A 21,439-nucleotide genomic window follows, 5' to 3' on the forward strand; every position below is an offset into this window, starting at 1 on the left:
GGTTAAACAGAACTGACTGATTTGATACAGTCGAACACTATTTCTTTTAGAAAGGCTTACCCAGCTAGTGGGGCTGATATAGGATTAGACTGCTGGAGAACATAGGGACCACTTTTCATCATTCTGCCTTATTCTATCTCTGTTCTACTATATTTGTTAGTTCAACCCCTAACTATATGTTCTCGCTTTCATTATTTTGGCATGGAAACTCGGTCAGAGCTCAGCTGCTTCTCTCTTTTCCTAGACAGAGCCACCAAAGGAGCTAGTCTGTTTCTGACAATGTATTTATAGATTAGGGCATCTTTGTCCATTGTGTGTGTCTACTTCTTTATTCTTGAACCCCCAGTTGGCCTCAGCAGAAGGTTGCTCACACTGAGCCTGGTTCTGCTGGAGGTTTCTTCCTGTTAAAGGGGATTTTTTTTTTTTTTTTTTTGCTACGTTCATGCTCACTGTGACGGATTGTGGTAGAGTGAATGTCTACTGTTGGAAATTCTCTTCAGGGAATAGTCTGTCCTGATAAGTCAGTGACTAAATGCAGTCAGCTGGCCTCCTTTATTGGAAAGCTTTGAACTAATCTGATTGTATGATCTGATTTTCTCTCAACAGTGCATTGAGATGACATTTCTCAAATGAAATGAAATTGAAATGAATAGAAATTCCAGTTTAAGAGAAACTGTTTCATCATGTTCAGTATTTTTATCTCTGCTGCTACAGAAGAGTGTAGCGTTGAAGTAGACTTCAACAACGATAAACATATTAACTTTATATTTCTTTTTTTAGAACACAGTTCAGTCAAACCTGTTCTTACAAAAGAAAAGCATTCTCACTGCATCATATTTTATCACCATAGAAACCACCATGAAGATGTGCTCCGTAGGTTTTCCTATCAATGAATTTGGTACATATTACACAACACTGGCATATTTTGGTCTTATTGTACTTAGTTGTTGGTCTAGTTGGTTAGAGCAGTGAGCTTGTGTTCTGAGTGAGAATGTTGCAAGTACCTGGTTCGATCCCCACAACCTTCACTCTGGCTCCCTGAGCAAGACCCTTAACCCCACACTGCTCCTCAGGCGCCTCACAATGGCAGCCCACTGCTTCCCAAGGGGATGGATCAAATGAAGAGAGTGAATTTCCCTATTATGGGACAAATAAGGAATTTAAATACATTACTTACTACTGCTATTTATATTGCCACTGCTTTTAATCGAAATAAAACACCATTTACTTCACTATTGGACTAGATAACTAAAATATCACACATGGAGGTATGCAGATTTAAGATAACCAGTTCTGAAATTTTATGAAAATTACCACATTTGTGAGGTAATGTGTTTTTGTTTTCTTATAATGGTAAGGAAGGATGCTGGGTCTGTTTTTTTTTTTTTTTTCCAAACATTTCCAATCAAACCGATTTCTAGACTTTATTTCAAATCAGTATTTTTCTGCCTTTGATCTCATAACATTTAGTGACACACGTTATAATATGATTTATTTTTAAGTTTTAAATCTTGCTCAGGAGTCCATCCTACTGAAGAGGAATAGAGCCACTGAGAAAAAAAAAGTAAAATGATGTTTAAATTTTATTGCAGTTTACTATGAGAAAAAGTCAAAATTCAGACTTTAATCTTAGAATTCAGACTTTTTTCTCAGAATTCTGACTTCTTTCTCAGAATTCTGATTTTTTTCTAAGAATTCTGACTTTAATCTCAGAATTTTGACTTTTTTCTCAGAATTCTGACTGTAATCTCAGAATTCTGACTTTTTTCTCAGAATTGTGAATTAATCTCAGAATTCTGACTTTAAGCTCAGAATTCAGACTTTAAGCTCAGAATTTTGGATCTTAATGTAGATGGCCACCATGAAGGGAGAGATGTGTGAGCACTTAGCTTCACTGACAAAGATGTGAGTTTTTGGGAGGGCCGGTGACACATGGTGAAAAATTAAGAAATTAGGCAACTTTTTACGTGCCTGAGGGGTACCTGGTGATGCTATTTCATTAATGGAAGAGCAGAAGGTGATTAAAACAAGAGAGCTGAGCTAGTCTATAAAACAGACATGGCTACAGCTTGATGCTAACATGTTTGTTAGCTGTTACATTAAAGTAAGAATTCTGAGATTAAAGTCAGAATTCTGAGTGAAACAAAAGTCTGATTTTTTTTCCCATTTTAAACTGAAACAATATTTAAAAATCAGTTAACTTTATTTTTCTTTTTTCAATGGCCCTAATCCTCTTCCGTACCATCCAACTTTAGTTTGCTACAAATAGCTACGTAATCAGCTATCTGGTCTGTGATTGGATGTTGACCCGCCAATCATCCAATGTTAAGGACAGAAAAGCCTGAGTTTACGCTGTGATTCGACAGAAACCGAGTCGTGATCATCCGGTCTATCCGTGGGTGGTTAGGCTCCCTAATTTACGTTTTTTTTTTTTTAAACCTCTTTGAGAAATATTCCACCGTGTCAGATCGTTGGGTAGCTACAACGAATCTATCATTATTCCCCCATTTCTGGGCGTTAAAGATTTTTCTTCGGGGTTTTTTTTTCGTTGTATGTGGATGTGTGTGAGGGGAAACACTCCGCTCTGACACCGGGGATATCCCCCCAGCCCGTTCGCTCCAGCATTGTTTTCCCAGGCTAGGCTAGCTCGGCTTTACGGGTGGGGGGTGGATTTCTATCTTCTCGGCCCTAAGGAGAAAACAAATACCATGAAATTTCGTCGGACTGTGATAAGCCAAGGAAAAAGAGCCGACGAGGGAGAGGACGACGGGCCAGCGGGAGAGTTTCGCTCAGACGATCAGCTAGGAGGTGATAAGTAGAGCAGTTTTATCGATTAAGGAAGTTGATTAGCTCGCTCCACTTCAAATGTGTCGCCTTATCACCGAGATTCCTTAGAAGAGACTCGGTTATTTATAGAAGTTACGTTTCAAATAACCCACCATACTAATGCTGAGCTAGTAAAAAGCCCAACGGAAGCTAACCAGCTAGCTTAGCGTTAGCTAGAAAGTGGAAGGTTGTAAACAAAGGCTTCCCGGCTACGACATCAACCCCCCTTTTAAATAAGCAGTGAATCTCATCAGACATGGATTTAAAGACTGCGGTTTATAACGCCGCCAGGGACGGTAAGCTCCGCTTGCTTCAGAAACTGTTGGAGAACAAAGATGGACACGAAGTGAGCAAGCTGATGGGGGAGAAGACGAACGGAGCCACTCCGCTGCTGATGGCCGCTCGGTACGGCCACCTGGACCTGGTGGAGTACCTGCTGGAGTGCTGCTGTGCTCCGGTGGAGGTAGGGGGCTCGGTGAACTTTGATGGGGAGACGATAGAGGGGGCGCCCCCTCTGTGGGCAGCTTCGGCAGCCGGTCACCTAAAGGTGGTCCAGTCCCTGCTGGGACACGGAGCCTCTGTGAACAGCACGACCCTCACTAACTCCACGCCCCTGAGGGCAGCCTGCTTTGACGGGCACCTGGACATCGTCAGGTACTTGGTGGAGCACAAAGCTGACCTGGAGGTGGCGAACAGACATGGCCACACGTGTCTGATGATCTCCTGTTACAAGGGCCACAAGGAGATAGCGCAGTACCTGCTGGAGAAAGGGGCGGATGTCAACAGGAAAAGCGTCAAAGGTCAGTTCACAACCACCTACATTACATTCTTCTGCATATTTTGTGGCTTTGATATTGCTCCTGCTTTTTTTTAATTACCTGTTTGATTATATATATTAATTAGGGATGCACAATATAATCGGCCCCCTATCGGTATCGGCCTTAAAACTGAATATTGGACATCGGCCACCCCACCGATATTTAACCCGATATTTGATCAGCTTCTGAGTTTCTAAAGTCTAAAAAAAAAGAAAAAATACTACTTCTTCTTCTCCTCCTCAAAAACTTCTTTTTTACAGACTTAAAAACTTCTAAAGACGAGGGAAAAAATATTGATACATTAAAATATCACAATATCTTCATATGCTGATATATTGCCATTTAAAAACACCATATCAATCTCTTTTACTAATGAAATATTGCTATATGTCATCGTTATGCTACGAAATCCCCCGAAAATTCACGAAATGTTGCCATATTTTATATGTTGATATATTGACACGATATCGAACTATTTTACTAACAAAATCTCACAAGAATTTGCAAAATATCACGAGAGTTTGTAACAGAATGATGAAAAATTTCACAAGATTTTGAAAGTAAAATAGATCGATACCGCGTTTTTAAAAATCTATTTGATATCAGCATATGAAAATATATTTGAGTATATTATTTTTCAAAGTGTCAGAAATGGATAATAAAACTGCTATTTTCAATGACTTATTTTTGTCCAGCTTTAACATCGGTATCGGTTATCGGCTACATGAGTTTTAAAATATCGGCCAAAATCCCAATATCGTGCATCCCTAATATTAATTATTGTTAAATTATTGCAGCAAGAAGGTTCTTGGTTCGATTCCCAGCCCGGGCTCTTTCTGCATGTTTGCATGTTCTCCCTGAGCATGCGTGGGTTCTCTCGGGGTACTCTTGGTGTTAGATTAATTGGCTTCTCTAAAGTCCCCTTAGGTGCGAGTGTGTGTGTGTGTGTGAATGGTTGTTTGTCCTGTTTTTCTCTGTGTTGCCCTGCGATGGACTGGCAACCTTTCCAGGATGTACCCCGCCTCTCGCCCGTAGACAGCTGGAGATGGGCACCAGCACCCCTCGTGACCCCACTCGGGACTTGGCGTGTTAGAAAAAGGATGGATGGATCCAATACAATTAGATGATTAAATTATAGTTGCACTGGATCACAAAAATCTTATTTATCTTATGATAGGAATTAGTAAAATTATGCTTAGGAGGGGAATCATTACATAACCTGAAGTATAAGAAAACCAACTAAAAGCAGAGGTGTCAACTAAGTACAAATACTGTACTAAAGTACACTTTTTAGGTATCTATACTTTACTCCGTTATTTTTATTCCTACTTCTGATTTCTTTTTATTACATTTTCACACAAGTATCTGTATTTTCTATTCCTTACATTTTTAAAACAAACGTTACTGGTTACTTTTGGCTTCGGTTTTATGTTTAAAAATATATATATTATGATGTTTGCGCAATCCAATGCAGATCATTGGCGCCATCCACATCTAGTTAAAACTAGTGTAATTGGATGAGTCGTGTGACGCAAACATTCATTGGTTAGCTAAAGGAAATGATCAGAAGCTAGCAGGTGTTCTTCAAATTGTAAACGTGAATTGTCTATTCCATGCTACAATGTTAGATTCAGAAAAAGATGTTGAAATGTCTGAAAGGTCGGACGCAGGCAATGGCGTATCGGGAGACGGAGACCAACAAGACCTCCCCCCTCCTTGGCTCTATCTCAAAGAATTTTTCAAAATAGTCAAAAAATTGAGCTTTCAATTCATATAGTGGCATCTGGCTATTTTTTGTTTGTTTTTTTAAGGTTACTTTATACTTTAAGTAGTTTTTGGAGGACATACTTTTTCACTTGAGTAAAGAGGTCAAGTTGATACTTCAACTTTTACCAGTTTGTTTTTAAACTGTAGTATCTATACTCCTACTTAAGTAACAAATATGTGTACTTTTGACACCACTGACTAAGAGTAACTGCTTTTCTGAGCTTCTTACGGGGCTGGCAATTAAGGCTTAACAAACCTACCAGTTGAAGGTTTTCATTTAAGGCTGAAACAATGAATCAGATTAATTTTGATAAAACGATTATTGAAATAATTGTCCACTAATATAGTAACCGATTAATCGTTAACTGGTGTGTAGAGACTCTAAAACACGCTTTTAGCTGACAGAGCGACTCACTTAGAGCAGTAATTATAACAAAATTGTAAAAAAAAAAAATATATATATATATCTCGATCCTCCATCAATATGCTCTATCTAGACCTTATCACGTCAAAAAAAGTTTTTATTTTTGGTTTAATTTCGTTTAAAAAAATCTCCTTTAAGAGACCTTTGGCTATCCGATTATTCATCAACAAAATAATCGACAGATTAATAGATTTGCAAAATAATTGTTAGTTGTAGCCCTATTGTGATGCATTCAAATGTTTTTTATTAAATATCATTCTATAATAAAACCACAGGAAGAGGAGACAGAAGCAAGCTGCTCCTTGCTTTTTCTTTTGACTGTTTTGAAACATGTGTTTGTGCTTTGCTCAGTAGCCATGTGACAGTACTTGTCTGGTTTTTGACCTTTCCCGTCACAATCTTCTAGGTTAATAGAATATAACTATTTTTGCCTTTCTGGGTCAATAAAGGCATTTTCTATTACCACCGCCAGGGAGGTTATGTTTTTAAGTAGAGTTTATTTGTGTTTTTCTGTCTATCTTTGTACATGATAGCTTGAAAAGCCATCAACGGCTTTTTATGACACTTGAACCTCAGACCAAGGAACAACCCACTGTAATTTGGTGATTAGCCAAATCATAATCCGGATGCTGTAATGTTTTTAAAGGATTCTTTTATATTATTTGGTGGAACAAGCTGCCCCCCAGACCAGGGGGAGGCAGCAGGGACAATGAACAGCTTCAGCATCAGACTTAAAGTCCACAAGTATTATTATACTGAAGACAAAAACACAGGCAGAGTGAGTCATGCCTTGCTCAAAGTCTCGATCTGCTGATCAAACCAGAAAGCAGAGTGAATGAGGAAGGTGAGAGCAGAACAAACACCAGAGGCTGCAGACACATGCTGGGCCTTATTAATAAACATATGAAAGGATTTAAAGGAGGTTATAAGCAAAGGTGCTCTTCATGCCAAGAAACAATTCATTAAAATTTGGTCATGATCCAGATCATGAGTGACTTTTAACTATTGGTGTTAATCACAATATTGGGCAAAGTTTCCTGCTTGGCAAAGTTGCGCACACTTCAAGTAGATATAATGAATAGCATCAAGAACAGAGATGTGCAAAATGACTATCATGAAACTGACAAAAAAGGGAACAATGGAAAAAAGTTGCAGGCGCAAGTATACACACTTATTAAGCTTGTTGGGAGCAGTGGTGGTTATAAAGTCCTCCCAGCTGCTGGGAATAACAGATGTTGTCCTATTGTTTCCCACCACACCAAAAAGCATCATTAGCCTAACTGTGCTGTCTTGTTGTTCTGACTTTGGGTCACAGGTAAACTCGGGTAACAAATATTAAGACTAGGATTCCTCCTCATCCGCAAGCATATGGCGACAGTGGGAAAGACTCGTCACTTTAAAATGGATTGTTTTTATATAGGTGCTATCAGATAAAAAAATAATAATAATAATAAAGTCATAAATCACAGCACAGCCAGGAATCGAGCAATTACTCAATGTTGAAATACCTGCTCAATCAGGAAGCATATACTTGGCTACATAGTTGGAGTTCATAGAAATCACAAAGTAGTTGTTCTTCATTTCTAGAATAAATTAAACTGCTACCTTTATGGAAAAAAACAGCTCCTCACTTTCTTGGACATGAGGAGTTCACAAAATCAAAAAATGTTATTAGCCATACACAAGTAAAGTCAGATCAGTGCACCAAAATGTGCCCATCAACACAACTAGTGGTTCTAACCCATTACCACAGACATTGTCATACAATACACAGTAGGTGAAGCTATGACATATTTCTGAGCTAAATGACTCAGCCAACTAACATGAACTTCTGGTTTCACAGTGGAAAGCTGCATTCAGGCTACGTCAGCTCCTCTGTAAAACTGGGTGTGTCTAAAGAATCAAAACTTTCTCTATTTTTATTTTTTTTTCTCCTTAGATGCCATTTCAGAAAGACTGAAAAAGAAAACGGAGTTGATTTGTATACAGATTCAAAACATTGTGAGCGATGCAAAGCTTAAAATAGGCTGACCTGTTTGGATCAGTGACGAGTTGAAGCAGGAGCTACTTGAGTCTGTCACAAGCCATCTTCATGTAGATCCTTCTCTGCACAACACTTAAAAACTTGCAAGCAGAGACATGCACTTGCTTGGCATATAAAAAAACCTTTTATACACAGTTACATGTTGCTCATCTTATAATCAGTGTTCTGGTTTTGTTCTGCTCAACCTGCAGACTTTTACACTTACGAGCCATTTCTGCTTGGAAAAAAAACATTGTACAAGTGCTTGTTAATCAAAAAATGATTAGGAGTCAAAAAAATCTAAATTACCTAAAATGGAGCAAATAGTTACATTGCTGTCATCAAAGTGGATGATTCAGTTTCTCCACAACCCGAGAGTGAAGAATCTTAACTTCTGCTTTGAAGCATTTCACAATAACCCAGAAGTTTCCCTCGCTGGCATTTTAAAGAAGTAAATCTCTTCATATTTATTTAGTCTTTATGTAAAGTGTTGTCTTTTTGTGAAAAGGCTCATTTATGTGGATCGACTTATGTGAAAGGGTGCAGCAGAGGTCGATGCTTCAATCATCTTGTTTCAGAATATTGCTTGTTTTTAATTTTGGCTCTTTAGTTTTTTTTTTATTGGTTGGTTGTTTTGCATGCACAGTAGAAAGCTTTGGTCTTACATACATTGCAGTCTAGATTACACCATTTGTCCCTGACTGATGATCTGGATTTTATGAAGTTTTAAGTGTTTTTTGTTTTTTTTAAGAAAAAAAAATTTGAAGTAGTTTTATAATTTTTAAGTTTTTTATAATTGTGAATAATTTTCACAGGTTAAAAAACAGCGGTTTTGGCCCTAGCATCATCAATGTTTTTGCTGTATTCCCCTGCATTTGTTACAAGAAGCTGCAAAAACATCATCTATATTTTATTACATAATTTTTTTTTTTGCTCAATTCCACTGAGGCCCAATTTGTTGGTCTTGCTTATTTAGGGTTTTGCTGGGGACTTCTAGCCTTGGTTGCTTCTCTGATTAGTGCTCTGTGCTTATAATTTGTGCTTGACCATAAATACCCACCAAAGTGAGGCCACATTGTTTTTGTTGATGTTCTGATGTGGATATAAATAACAGACTGACTGACTCTTCCATCAGGCAACACCGCGCTCCATGACTGTGCAGAGTCAGGTAGCCTGGAGATCATGCGAATGTTGCTGCAGTACGGTGCCACCATGGAGCGGGATGGCTACAGCATGACTCCCCTCCTCTCTGCCAGCGTCACCGGTCACACTAACATCGTAGACTACCTGACGACGCACCAGCAGGTGGGTCTATGATGCGGTGACTGTGCAGTATGAAAATATGCACTTTTGTCTTTTTGAATCATTTACTAAAGTGCCGTGTGGTTTCCTTTGCAGACAAGTCACACGGAGCGCATCGATGCACTGGAGCTTTTGGGAGCAACATTTGTTGACAAGAAGAGGGATCTGCTTGGAGCTTTAAAGTACTGGAAGAGAGCCATGGACCTCAGATACACGGACAGCAACAACGTTGTTCAAAAACCAGAACCCAAGCAGCTGATCATGGCCTATGATTATGCCAAGGAGGTTAGTTTATTACTTTAAAAGGCTGATTGTCAGGTTTTAAAGGGCGCATGGTTGAACCAAAGAGAATGTTTTGCATTGATTTCAGTAAAACCATCTAGTTTTTATGAGGACAAATTCTCTAAATCTTCCCTTTAGGTCACTAATGGGGAGGAGCTGGATGGGTTGATATCCGACCCGGATGAGATGCGCATGCAGGCTCTGCTCATCCGAGAGAGAATCCTCGGACCACAGCATCCAGACACCTCCTACTACATCCGATACCGAGGGGCCGTCTACGCAGACTCTGGAAACTTTGAGCGCTGCATCAACCTGTGGAAGTACGCACTGGAAATGCAGCAGAGCAACCTGGACCCCCTGAGCCCCATGACCACCTCCAGCCTGCTGTCGTTCGCAGAGCTCTTCTCCTTCATGCTGCAGGACAGGGCCAAAGGGCTCTTAGGGACATCGGTGTCCTTCGAGGACCTGATGGGGATATTGACCAAGAGCGTGTTAGAGATTGAGCGAGCGGTCAAACAGCTCGGGCCGATTCCTCCTGACCCGGCTCAGCTCAGTAAGGCCCTGTCTATAATCCTGCACCTCATTTGTCTTCTGGAGAAGGTGCCTTGTTCTCCTGACCAGGATCATTCAAAGAAGGAAACCATCTATAGGTATGTGGCACATATGAAAAGTTACAACATTCTTTTGTTGTGACTTATTTTTTCTTTTTTTCACTGACCCACATAGTGTAAATGACTATTATCTGCTCTCCAAAAAAGTGGGTCAGTGTAGCTTTCCTTTCCTCCAGAGCCTTTAAATTTCTCTCGGTCAGTTCCACCGAGAAGATTATGATTCAGTCTCAGCCTCCAGATTGCCTTCAATCAGATTAATGACTCATGGTCATTTCTGAGTGCATTTTGACTCGATGTTGCCTTTTTTTATTTTCACCACCCTTCTAGGTTCCTGAAACTCCAGCCGTGCGGAAAGAACGGCTTCACCCCTTTGCACCTGGCGGTCGACCGCAACACCACCTGCGTGGGCCGCTATCCTGTTTGCAAGTTTCCCTCCCTGACAGTGGCGTCCATCCTCCTGGAGTGTGGAGCGGATGTCAACAGCCGGGACGAAGACGACAACAGGTCTGCTTTTCAACTGAAACACTCTTGTAAAAGCATCAATGCATTTCAAGTGTAATTTTTTTTTTTTTATGGTATAACCACAGGATCATGTTTATAAATGGAGCTTTATGTGACAGACAAGATTTCTTGCGTCCTTTAAGTTTTTAGATATTATTTAAGGTTAATCAAAAAATATATCCTGATATGAGGAGCCCTAAATCTTGATAAATTTTGATAATGAAATTAGGGCTGAAACAGTTAAGATTAATTGTGAGTTTTTAATTATTTAACTAATCGAGAACCAATTTAGTAATTGATTAATCGTTAACTAAAGCATAGAGACTCTAAAACATGCCTTTAGCTGACAGAGCGACCCACTTAAAGCAGTTATTATATCACCATTCCTCAAGTCGAAGAATTTTTTTAGTTTTACTTGGTTTAATTTCATAAAAAATAAATCTTAAAGGAACCTTTTGCTTTTCAATAATTAATCGAGTAATCCTGAAAATAATAGACAGATTAATTGATTTACAAGATAATGGTTAGTCGCAGCCCTAGTTGAAATGCTTTTCATTTATTCTGATTTATATTGTGCTGTTTTACAAATGGATAAAAACAAAAGTCAACTTGTTGAAGTGCAGTTAAAGGTTCTATCTTTGGAACTCTGTATATTTACCCATAACTATACAGCAATGCGTTTATTTATGCGGTTCACGCATATAAACCCTGTTAAACTGACCAATGTGTGAGGTATAGTAGTAGCCATTAAAAATTTCCCCACTTTCCTTGATGGGCCCTTGGCTGGTCCCCTAAGATTCCTTTTTAAAACGTCAATCTTTGCACTAAAATATTCTATCATGATTTGCTGACATTAAGATCTAAACAGAAGCATAATTTCCTTGTCAGAAGCTGTAATTCAGTGAAAGGGTGGAGTCGGAGTAAAAAAATATGCAAGAGAGGGTCACTCGAGTGGCTGGAAGTTGGCTGCCATTCAGCTGGCGGTTGACTGGGAAGGGCCATTTTGAATGGCTGCTGCTTTATAAGTTAACAATATCGAAAACAATTAAGGTTACAATGTGAGAGACGGAAAGCATATTTAAATTCTCTATTTTGCCTCAGACTTGAATCTGAGTGCAGCCTGTAACTCAGTCTAACCATTTGCCTGTTGTTTTTCCCCAGCCCGCTCCACATAGCTGCCTCTAACGGTCACCCTGACATCATGAACCTGCTCATTTCCAATGGGACTCACTTCGACAGCACCAACGCCTTCCAACAAACCGCCTGCGACCTCCTGGACGAGAAGGAGCTGGCCAGGAACGTTATTCAACCCATCAACCACACCACGCTGCAGTGCCTCGCTGCCAGAGCCATCATCAAGCACAGCCTGGGCTATCGGGGAAACATCCCCGAGAAGTTGGAGGCCTTCGTTTTGCTCCACAGATAATGATTGTACAGAAAGGGGGTGCAGCGGACTGAAAGGAGGAGCAGGAGTTTGACCGCCATAGAGGTGATGGAATACATCGAGGAGATTCAGACGTTGTTTAAAAAAAAAACAAAGACCGTTATTTGGGTTTGGTTTGCAAGAAGCGGTTAATAAAATGCCCAAATTAACTAGGATGAACTGAATTTGCCGAAAGAGCCGCAGTTCTGACTGCTCTTGTTCTACGGGATGTATTGGAAACATGTTGCAACATGGATTATAAACGGTTTTTTTCTTAACTGAAACAGAGGAATTCTCATATTTTTGCTTTTTTTTTTTTTCATATTCCACAATGCTATTTATTGAATGAAACTTGAGAGATTTTTCTCCATGCTGGCTCCAATCCAGCTGCATCATCACCTGCTTCTCTCCTCTCAAATCTCCAGGATTTGCTGCAAACGCCGGGGCTTCAGGTTATCACTATTTTTATTTTTTCCCCTCATCCTCATACTGTTGCCAACAAACCTGGACTCCTTATTTTATTTTTTGTACATTAACACACATTGGGTTTTTGTTCCTTTTCTTGAAATCTGGAGATCTGTAGGTTAGATTTTACAGTCATTTGTCTTTCCCACCCTGACATGTAACAAAGCTTTACGAGAGGCGAGTTTGGTTTGGTGTGTGTGAACACCGTAAGTGCTTTATTTTTCCTATGCACAGGCTGGGCTGTTGGAAAGAGACTGTTGTATTCTGTGCCGGCGCTTTGTCTGTGCAATATCTCATGGGGATTTTTTCGTTTACTCCATTGCTTCCTTTCGTCACCCACCTACTCAGGTGGAGGTGAAACCATTATGCTGACTTTGAGAAGAGTGAATGATATTTTTTTTTTTTTTTTTTACTTTGGAGGTGGTGGTGAATGCTGTGCGGGTGTGTTTGCCATGCGTTGTTTCTTGTATGCACAGTGTTTTAATCGAGCATAGACAAACTGAGAGCGGGAGTTTAATGTATTGGCGCCCCTTGAAGATTCTTTATTGCACACGACTGCCACTGAGAAACCGCAGGGGCCCCAACTATTTACAGTACACAAAAGTGACCTCTAGACTTCATGTGTGGCTAATCTTTTTAAACGGTTGAATTTGTTTTTTTTTTTACATTTAACTCCATCGTTAAAAAAAGCATAAAAGTCCAGGTTTGCCCCGCTGTGCATGTGCAGCAGCGCCATTAGCTCTCATGACGACTTCCAACTGCAGCTGGTTCATCTTGTAAGACTGAAAAGCAAAGGGAGTGAAAGAAGATTTCCTCGATACACAGATTAGTAAAGCTTTGTGAACATCATATTTGCACATTTAGCTCAAGGCGTGTGGGCGGAGAGGAAGACAAAAAAAGGGCTTTTCATAATTTGTAGGATTTCATATTGCAGTTCAAAACCTGACTAAATGTACTAGGGCACCCAGGGCAACTTGATTTGATCTGCACTTTACTACAGCTGAGATTAAGATTTGATATGGCATTAATCAAATTCATGTCTTAATTACCAGTTTGACAATAAAACCATGTTGCACATGTATCCTGGACCAAATCTCTTTATTTCTAAGCTTTGTCATCCTTGAGTAGAGGAAAAAAACAAAAGGTTTTACTGGTGTTTAATTTTGGATATCAGTTTCATATAGTTCTCACTCTCTGCAGAACCTTCTTGGATTAATAAAACTAAATCAGCAGTTTTACTTTCCAGGGGTTAAAGTCTTCAATCGGGAGAAATGTATTCAACTACAGGTCAGCTTAGTGCACATTGCTGCTTTCCGTTATTAAATATGAAAAATATTTCAGACCAGTAAAAAAACAAATTTACCATGAAAATATAATTGCATATACAGTGGGTATGGAAAGTGTTCAGACCCCTTTAAATGTTTACTGCTTCATTGCAGCCAATTGCTAAAATAATATTTAAAAAAAAAAAAGTTCATTTTATTTCTCATTAATGACGCTCTGCACCCCATCTTAACAGAAAACAGAAATGTGGAATTTTTTGCTAATAAAAAAAGAAACTGAAATATCCCATCATCATAAGTATTCAGACCTGTTGCTCTGACACACATTTAACTCACATGCTGCCCATTTGTTCTGATCCTCCTTATGATCAATCTGCTCCTTCATTGGAGTCCAGCTGTTTTTAATTAAACTAATTGGACTTGATTAGGAAAGGTACAGCCTGCCTATATGAGACATTACAGCTAACAGTGCATGACAGAGCAAATGAGAATCATGAGGTCAAAGGAGCTGTTTTTTTTTCTGCCAAGATGGGTTACTGAGTGTACATTAATGAGAAATAAAATGAAGATTTTTTTTATTTTAGTAATTGGCTGCAATGAAACAGTGGAAAAATTTAAAGGAGTCTGAATACTTTCCTTACCTGCTGTATGACGGTCAAAGAGCAATGAGTTCACTCTTTAAGGCTTTTCTAAGTATCGCCAAGGGGGAAAAATGTTAAACAATTTGTTCTTTAAGGCATGAGGACGTTTTGCTCTGCACTAAGCTGCCTTTGGTTTGTGGAGACAATAGATCCTACAAATAGAAAACAACAGCAAGTATCTGAAGGTTGGGCCAAGGAATTGCATGTGTTCTGGTAAAAAAGTAAGTGTAAAACTATTTTCACCTGCATGCAGGAATTGCTGATCTCACTGTTAAGCTGTTTGTGCACTAAAGCAGCAAGCTGGTCTGGACGCAATTCCTCCCCATCTACAGCTGGACCATCATTAAGGAAAAAAAACTCTCGCTTTTTAGGACTTTAAAACATATTTTTGAATCGAATTCTCAGTCTTGATTGAAATGTTTTGAAATGAACAGGATTTATGATGCAGGCAACCATAGAAATAGTTATATTTTTTTTGTGGGTTTTTCTCTTCAGGATGTTTCACTTATTGGCTAACGCTGATTTAAAATCAGGGAGCAGTCTCTAAATCCCAACCTTATACCGTAGTAAAGCTGATAAAATAACTTGGATGGTTAAATAGTATCACAACAGCAGATTGTGTAGAGCAGCTCTAATGAATGGCTGCAATTATGGTTTAGCTTTGATTAAAAAGCAACAGTGTTCTTATGATGGAAAGCTTTATTTTCAAAGACAAACATCACGCAACAGTCTAATCATCTTACCTTTGGTGCAATGTTTTCATGAGGAACAGTTAGTTGAAGTGCTAGGCTAACACTTACCTGTGTGAATTGTAGCACATGTTGATTATGAGCTTCCATTCTTAGGATGCAGGAAACAAAGTTTATTTGCATTGTGAATTTGTTAGAAAGAATGAGGAATATCCAAGCACAGCAGACATTGCATGTCGCATGATGCAGACTGTTTGATCTGCTGCAGATGGTATAATGCAGCACCCAGAGACGGAAACATTTTATTTAAAACAACTGCACAGAGGTTGTAAAACACTTCTACATTCTGTCTGCTTAAACTATAGGGTTTGCTTCTAAGAAATTACAAATAGCCTCCAAATAACAGGTGTGGATCACAGAGTTTAGCCAACACTATATGATCAGGTACCTGAAGTGTTAGGGGGATCAGTTTGGGGCATTATTTGGTTTTAAATTAACAAAATCACCTGAACAGAGTCCAGCTGCTGTTTTCATGCATTGTACTATAGATATAGCAACTTAATTGCTGGCATCTTTTAACCACACAAAACAGCTTTGTTGGCAAAAAAGGTGAAGCAGCCGATATCGTTTCAGATGCACAATTTTAAAGGCCGCATTCGTGTTTGGCATTTGAAGATCTCCCCACCTGCCTCCTCCTCCTCCACACAGGCATCAGCTGCAGTCAGTGCCAGAATGTCACACCTATCCCGAATGCTCAGAGATGACTCACTGCCAGGATCTCTTACAAAGCAGAGAGTAGGAATTTCTTAATGTGTCACGAACGCAGTGTCAGTCTGCTGGTGTGTGTGTGTGCAGTGGACTGATGATGCAGGACAGAGCTGCTCCAAGGGTGCATTTCAAATGCTGCACAACTTTTATTTTCTCAAATTTGTTTTCCACTTCTTGAATTTCTTTTTTTTTTTTCTCCGTGTCATTTTAAGCATTGACCATTTTGGATGGACTAATGAAATTAAGGTGGTTCGAGGATAAACAAAAGGTAAAAGGTGTTGCTGAAGAAGACGTTTCAGTTTGCCGGCTGAGCAGCATAGAGTAGCACCATTAAAGTGTTTCAGCACAGTCAGTCCCTGTTTGCTCTGCATTAAAATAAGCAGCAGTTCCATGTTATAAGATGCATAAGACTGTTCAGTTACATTTTTAAGCAGAGAAGCAGAGCTGCATGCACTTCAGAAGCTGAAGAAGGCTGCAGCTGACCTACATCTCTATTGGCAGGAATGTACTGTAAATATCCCTCTTTGATGGTAATTGTGAAGTATGCGTTGTGCATGTTGCTGGGTCCATGCGCCTGGAACAAGTCAAGCCCTGTCGCAGCAGCATGCAAGGGGTCCTATGGCCCTGTCCCACTTTCTATATACGTAGAAATTTATAGCAGCGTCGCCACCGGATCCCTCAAGATGTTGGCAGAATCGTAGGAGGGAACAGAGAGGAGGCTGCAGAGGAAGAGGGGTGTACAGCTGAAACGAGCAAGACGGAGAACACATAAAAGCCAGATTTTTTAGAATACCACTTGTCAGCTTAACAGAGAGTGGGCGTAGTGAGTCACAGGGTTGCCCATGAAGACCCAGTAATGAAGAGGATGGGAAACTTCCATTTTTAAGGCTTCTTTCTGGGGGTTTCTTTTTGTTTTTGCATGATTCATATAAATTCAATATTTTTTAATTTTATACATCACAGCCGCTCTAAGTCGAACATGCATTTGATCTATACGGAAGGTTAACGTGAAGACTTAATTTAAGTAAAGCTTCACAACTGTTTTAAGTCGCTCTTAATATATCCAGTATATCAAAGCCTCATAGCTTATGCAACATCTCGTCATATTTATCTGAAAAATCTTGTCACTTCAGCTAATTTGGATTAAATATAAAACAAGTTATTGCTGACAATGTAAAAAGGCTGAAATGAACTAAAGAAAAATCATAAAAGGTTCTTAAAAATATTTACAAACATAAACCTAAAAACTGGTTGCATGCTTTATTTGTATCTGAAGAAAACCCAGCAGAACAAATTGTTTACAGATTTTATTGAAGTGGAGAAAGATTTCTCTGGTCTTAAGCTGAGTTTGAGAGAAATAAAACCGATCATAAAGAACTAAGAGATCAACAAGTGAGGGATAAAATTGTTTAGATTTTACACCAGAGTTAAATATATACACTTTTTTCCAGGATTTAAACATCTTAAAGAGCCAACCCATGATGTAAAAATGGAAGGAGGAGCATGCCCAACCGCAAACTTACAAGGATGCATTGCATTCCACAAATGGAGCATTTAGGGAACAGTAGAATAAAGAATGTGAAATAAACAAATGTCTGTTTTCTACAAGCCACATGAAATATATTAATTGTTCATGGAGATGCCCTAATCAGAAGGGACTAACATTACATAAGTTGTTCAACATGCTTGGTGAAATACACTACATATCCTCCTGAACACAGGATCCCCAGGATAACTTCATTTTATTATCAAATAATCAGATTTGCTGTTTATAAAAAAATTATAAAATCTGGATTTTTTTTAACCAAAGCACTGTCTGAGTTTCCATTGTTCAGAATAATGTCTGGCTGTCACTTTTTATTCTTAAATTATGAATTGTCTAACACAATTATTCTTTTTAAGCAAGTTTCACATCTTGTATTTAGTTGCGCTTTGAGTTGAGGTCAACTTTCGGTGAAGATGGCTTAAAGAAAAGCAGGTTTTCATAAGTAATTTCTGCCATTCAACATTTCTTTTCATGAAACAAGGGAGGGGGAAAAATCAATTAGTCAGATTTGGTATGGGGGAAAAAAGATATCTTTAAGTCATATCACCCAGCCCTAATGGTAATTCATAGAGGTTGCAACATCATGCTGTGGGAATGCTTTTCTTCAGTACGGACAAGGAAGCTGGTCATAGCTCATGGGAAGATGGACAGAGCTAAATACAAGACGAACATAAAAACTGCAACAAACTAAAAATTAAAGCACTGGTTCAGGAACTCTAAATACACAGCCAGAACTAAAAGAGCCTTGTAAATTATGTGTGGGTGTCAGAACGGCCTAGTCAAAGTTCAATACTTAACCGGAATCTGTGGAAAGACTTGGAAAGTGACCCTCCAGCCAGTCTGACTAAGCTTTAATTTCTTTTAAATCATGACCAAAGAATGTGTCTCCAGAACTTGTAAAGACAAAATCCCAAAAGATCTGGAGCTTTACTTTCTGCAAAAGGAGGGTTAACAAAGTATGGATTTGGGACCCCAATAAAAACTTTTTACAAATATAAATGAAAATCATGTAGGCTACACCTTTCCTTCCATATTCCAAATCTGCACTACGCTGGACTTGTGCACCACTTTAGATGTCAATAAAATACATTCATGTTTGTTGTTGAATTATGCTTGAATGTGACCTAGTTTAGCAAGCAATATGCTCTTACAAGGCTCTATCTGTGTTATCTTTAAACCAGAGACATAAAGTCAGAAAATGACTTATTCTCTCTTTGTGACCTCATAAGGTTTTTCCATTTAAAACTTTCAATGTGGTCTATCGAGGGGGTTCATGGCACCCGTTTCTAACTTATTCCTTCTTGTATCCATAATCTAGTCTTGCTTCTGTATTTTATCAACTATTTTATCAGTAAAATTAATAATCTTACCCAAACTGATACATAAAGTCAATAATTAAAATTTTGTATTCAAAACTGAATGCATGCATTGTTGTGAAAACAGAAATGTATGTCAAACCTGCCTCCTACCTCATTGTGTGGAAGACCTCAATTCACGGCTTCTTTTTAAGGTCTTTTGGCAGAACCAGCTCAGCCTATTTCTGTCCGGTCTATATTTATGTCTGAATAAAGCCCAGTTGGAAAGCTGTCCTACATAAGGCTTCTCTCAGTAGCTGCAGGTGAACACGCCTCAGACAGCAGATACACTCTCTGATTCCCCCACGTCTTTGTCTGTCCTCAAGTGTCTCCTGGTCAGACTTTGCCTTACAAATGTACTGACAGAAACACAACAATACAATCCAATAGCTGCAGATCTGATTGGATCGTTGTTTGAGTCAGACTTTTTGTTTTAGTTGTCTGCCTTTCTATTCTTGATTGTCAAGGCAACATGTTTCCAGCTGAAGTGAACAGCCATTTTTAAACCTTTCTTACAATTTTGACAGAAAGCAAACAGTTCACGATAAAAGGGGGGTTAATTGACTGGATGCTAAAGATTAAAGGTCTTTTAGGGCAAAACTGACATATAATTCTAAATGTTTGTATTGGTAGGAGAACTTGTGCCTGCCCCCCAGCCCAATAACAGGCATCCCTGTTACCAGAACAGATCTGCACATAACAAACCTGTTGCATCAGTATTTGTTATGTAAAGCAACATGACACAGCCATAGGGCCTTCAGGTTGCTCCTCATCTATGTAAAGAATAATAATCAAAAAGCAGGGGCTGTCTATATGAAAATTATATACATATATTTAGAATAATTTTCTCTGGTTTATTATGTGAGAAGAAGCGGCTGCAGGCTGTTAGAAGACTTATTAAGAGCACTGCTTTAGTGTTTCCAACCAATCCCTCAAGGATTCTGCAGTTTCTGGAGCTGTGGGACGCTACAATAAACTCCTCCACAGGAGGTCTACACAAGAAAACCTTTTTCATACATCAGTGAGACGACTGCAAAAAAAATAAAGCCATATGCATTAAGCAAACAGCTTTTTAATTCACAAAGTAATGAAAACAATGTGATCAGAGAACAGGTGTGATAATTGTCCATTTGGTTCTTCAATAAACTAAAACATCCCTGGCAAGAAAATATAACATTTATTGTTAGTATGGCTTTGTTTCAAAATGCTGCAGAAGTACTTCATTTTTAAAAGACTATTCATACTTAATTTCTGGTATATTATGGGGTAAACATTAAATATCTAACTGCAGTGGTTTTGCTATCACAGTGTAATTCTTGAAAAAATAAATTTGTTCTTGTTTTCAAGAGACACTGAAATGTTAAAATTATCAATTCAGGTTTTTATATATTATTTTAATACAAAAATTTTGCACAAAGTGCTTAACAAAGTATGACAAAAAAGGAAAAGGATCACAATAATATTTTTGACATTAAATGAGCGCTATAAACAATATTAAAAACATATATATCAGTATATTAAATGATGCAACTCTATGATATTTCAGGTCTCAGATGATGTTTAAAAAAAGCCTGATCAAGTTAAATGTAAGGTCTGGGTAATTACTTCAGTTTATATGTGTAAAACAAACCTCTGTGGAAACTTTTTGGTTAAATTTGAATTCCTCTAGTGATTAAGTTGTTAAAACTGAGCCTGGAAAATAAGCAAAATCGAATACGGGATTACTAGAAAAATATTTATTCAAGAAATAACGAAGGTAAAGGAGTCTTGTGTGGTAAAGGACCCCCCCCCTTCTTCTATAATTGAAATTAGCTATTTTTAATGTATGTCATTTTAAACGTAAAACCCTACAAGTTCTCTAAATAAAACATCAAAGAGTTTGACTCACAAGGTTTGATGGGATTAAGAGTCAGCTTATCTGCCAAGTCTGTGAACACAAAGGATTTAGTTCCACTCCTCTCTCTCAGTATAAGTATAAACATGTTAGGAGTAAAATAATAAGATATAGTTTTCTAAGTCTGTATACCATTTTACAAATAAAGAAAACATGGTTAAATTAGTGCAAATATTGGTACTCTGACTTAAATGCTCATCATATTGGCAAGCCGTGGGGGAAACTTTCCCTGTGGCGGCCGGTTTCTGTAAATATCGCTCTGCAGCCTCAACCTAAAGGTCTAAACATTTGTTTCCAGGATGCATGCAGAAAGATCTAAAAGATCCTAGCTCCTCCCTTTTTAGAAATCCTGATGATGGGAAGGTCTGCCCTGATCCCCCTTTCTGCAGACCATATTGTAGTCGCTGAAAGCAGATGAAGTGCTTCTCAGTCTGCATGCTTGTTTTTTCAAACACATTTCAGAAAGTCAGATCACTTTAAATAGACGATGAACACGGTCCGAACGTCTGTCAGTGATATATTCACCCTGATGCTCTGACAACATATGGATTTGGACTTAATAGTTTAAAAAAAGTATGGTGACTGTGAAACTGGTGCCGAAAAGGGGGTCTCTGATTACATAATACAGCCTGCAGCTAAAAGAGAAAGGCTAGGTATTAGTGCAGGGATCATTGCTCTGAACCTGATACAGGTCAAACTCTCATCTCTGACTCTATCTATCTATCTCAGTCTCACACACTGATTGGAGCAGGAGGTTTTGCTAATTGTGATTTTTTAAGAGAGCAAATGATAATCAATGTGTAAGGACGGCCTCTGCTCTC

The 21,439-nt window shown here is 38.7% G+C and overlaps 1 protein-coding gene across 1 annotated transcript; it reads left to right on the top strand.

Annotated features, from left to right (window-relative positions):
• The first annotated feature begins 2,357 nt into the window (after positions 1-2,357).
• fem1c (fem-1 homolog c (C. elegans)) lies at positions 2,358-13,533 on the top strand. Its single transcript, XM_015374336.1, has 6 exons — positions 2,358-3,626; positions 8,994-9,163; positions 9,257-9,445; positions 9,581-10,092; positions 10,381-10,557; positions 11,716-13,533. Exons 1-6 carry the CDS (start codon positions 3,083-3,085, stop codon positions 11,978-11,980), a joined length of 1,857 nt encoding a protein of 618 aa, XP_015229822.1. The 5' UTR covers positions 2,358-3,082; the 3' UTR covers positions 11,981-13,533.
• Positions 13,534-21,439: the final 7,906 nt, after the last annotated feature.

The sequence above is a fragment of the Cyprinodon variegatus genome, unplaced genomic scaffold (genome assembly GCF_000732505.1).
Source record: "Cyprinodon variegatus isolate N-32 unplaced genomic scaffold, C_variegatus-1.0 Scaffold100, whole genome shotgun sequence".
NCBI classification, from domain to species: Eukaryota; Metazoa; Chordata; class Actinopteri; order Cyprinodontiformes; family Cyprinodontidae; genus Cyprinodon; species Cyprinodon variegatus.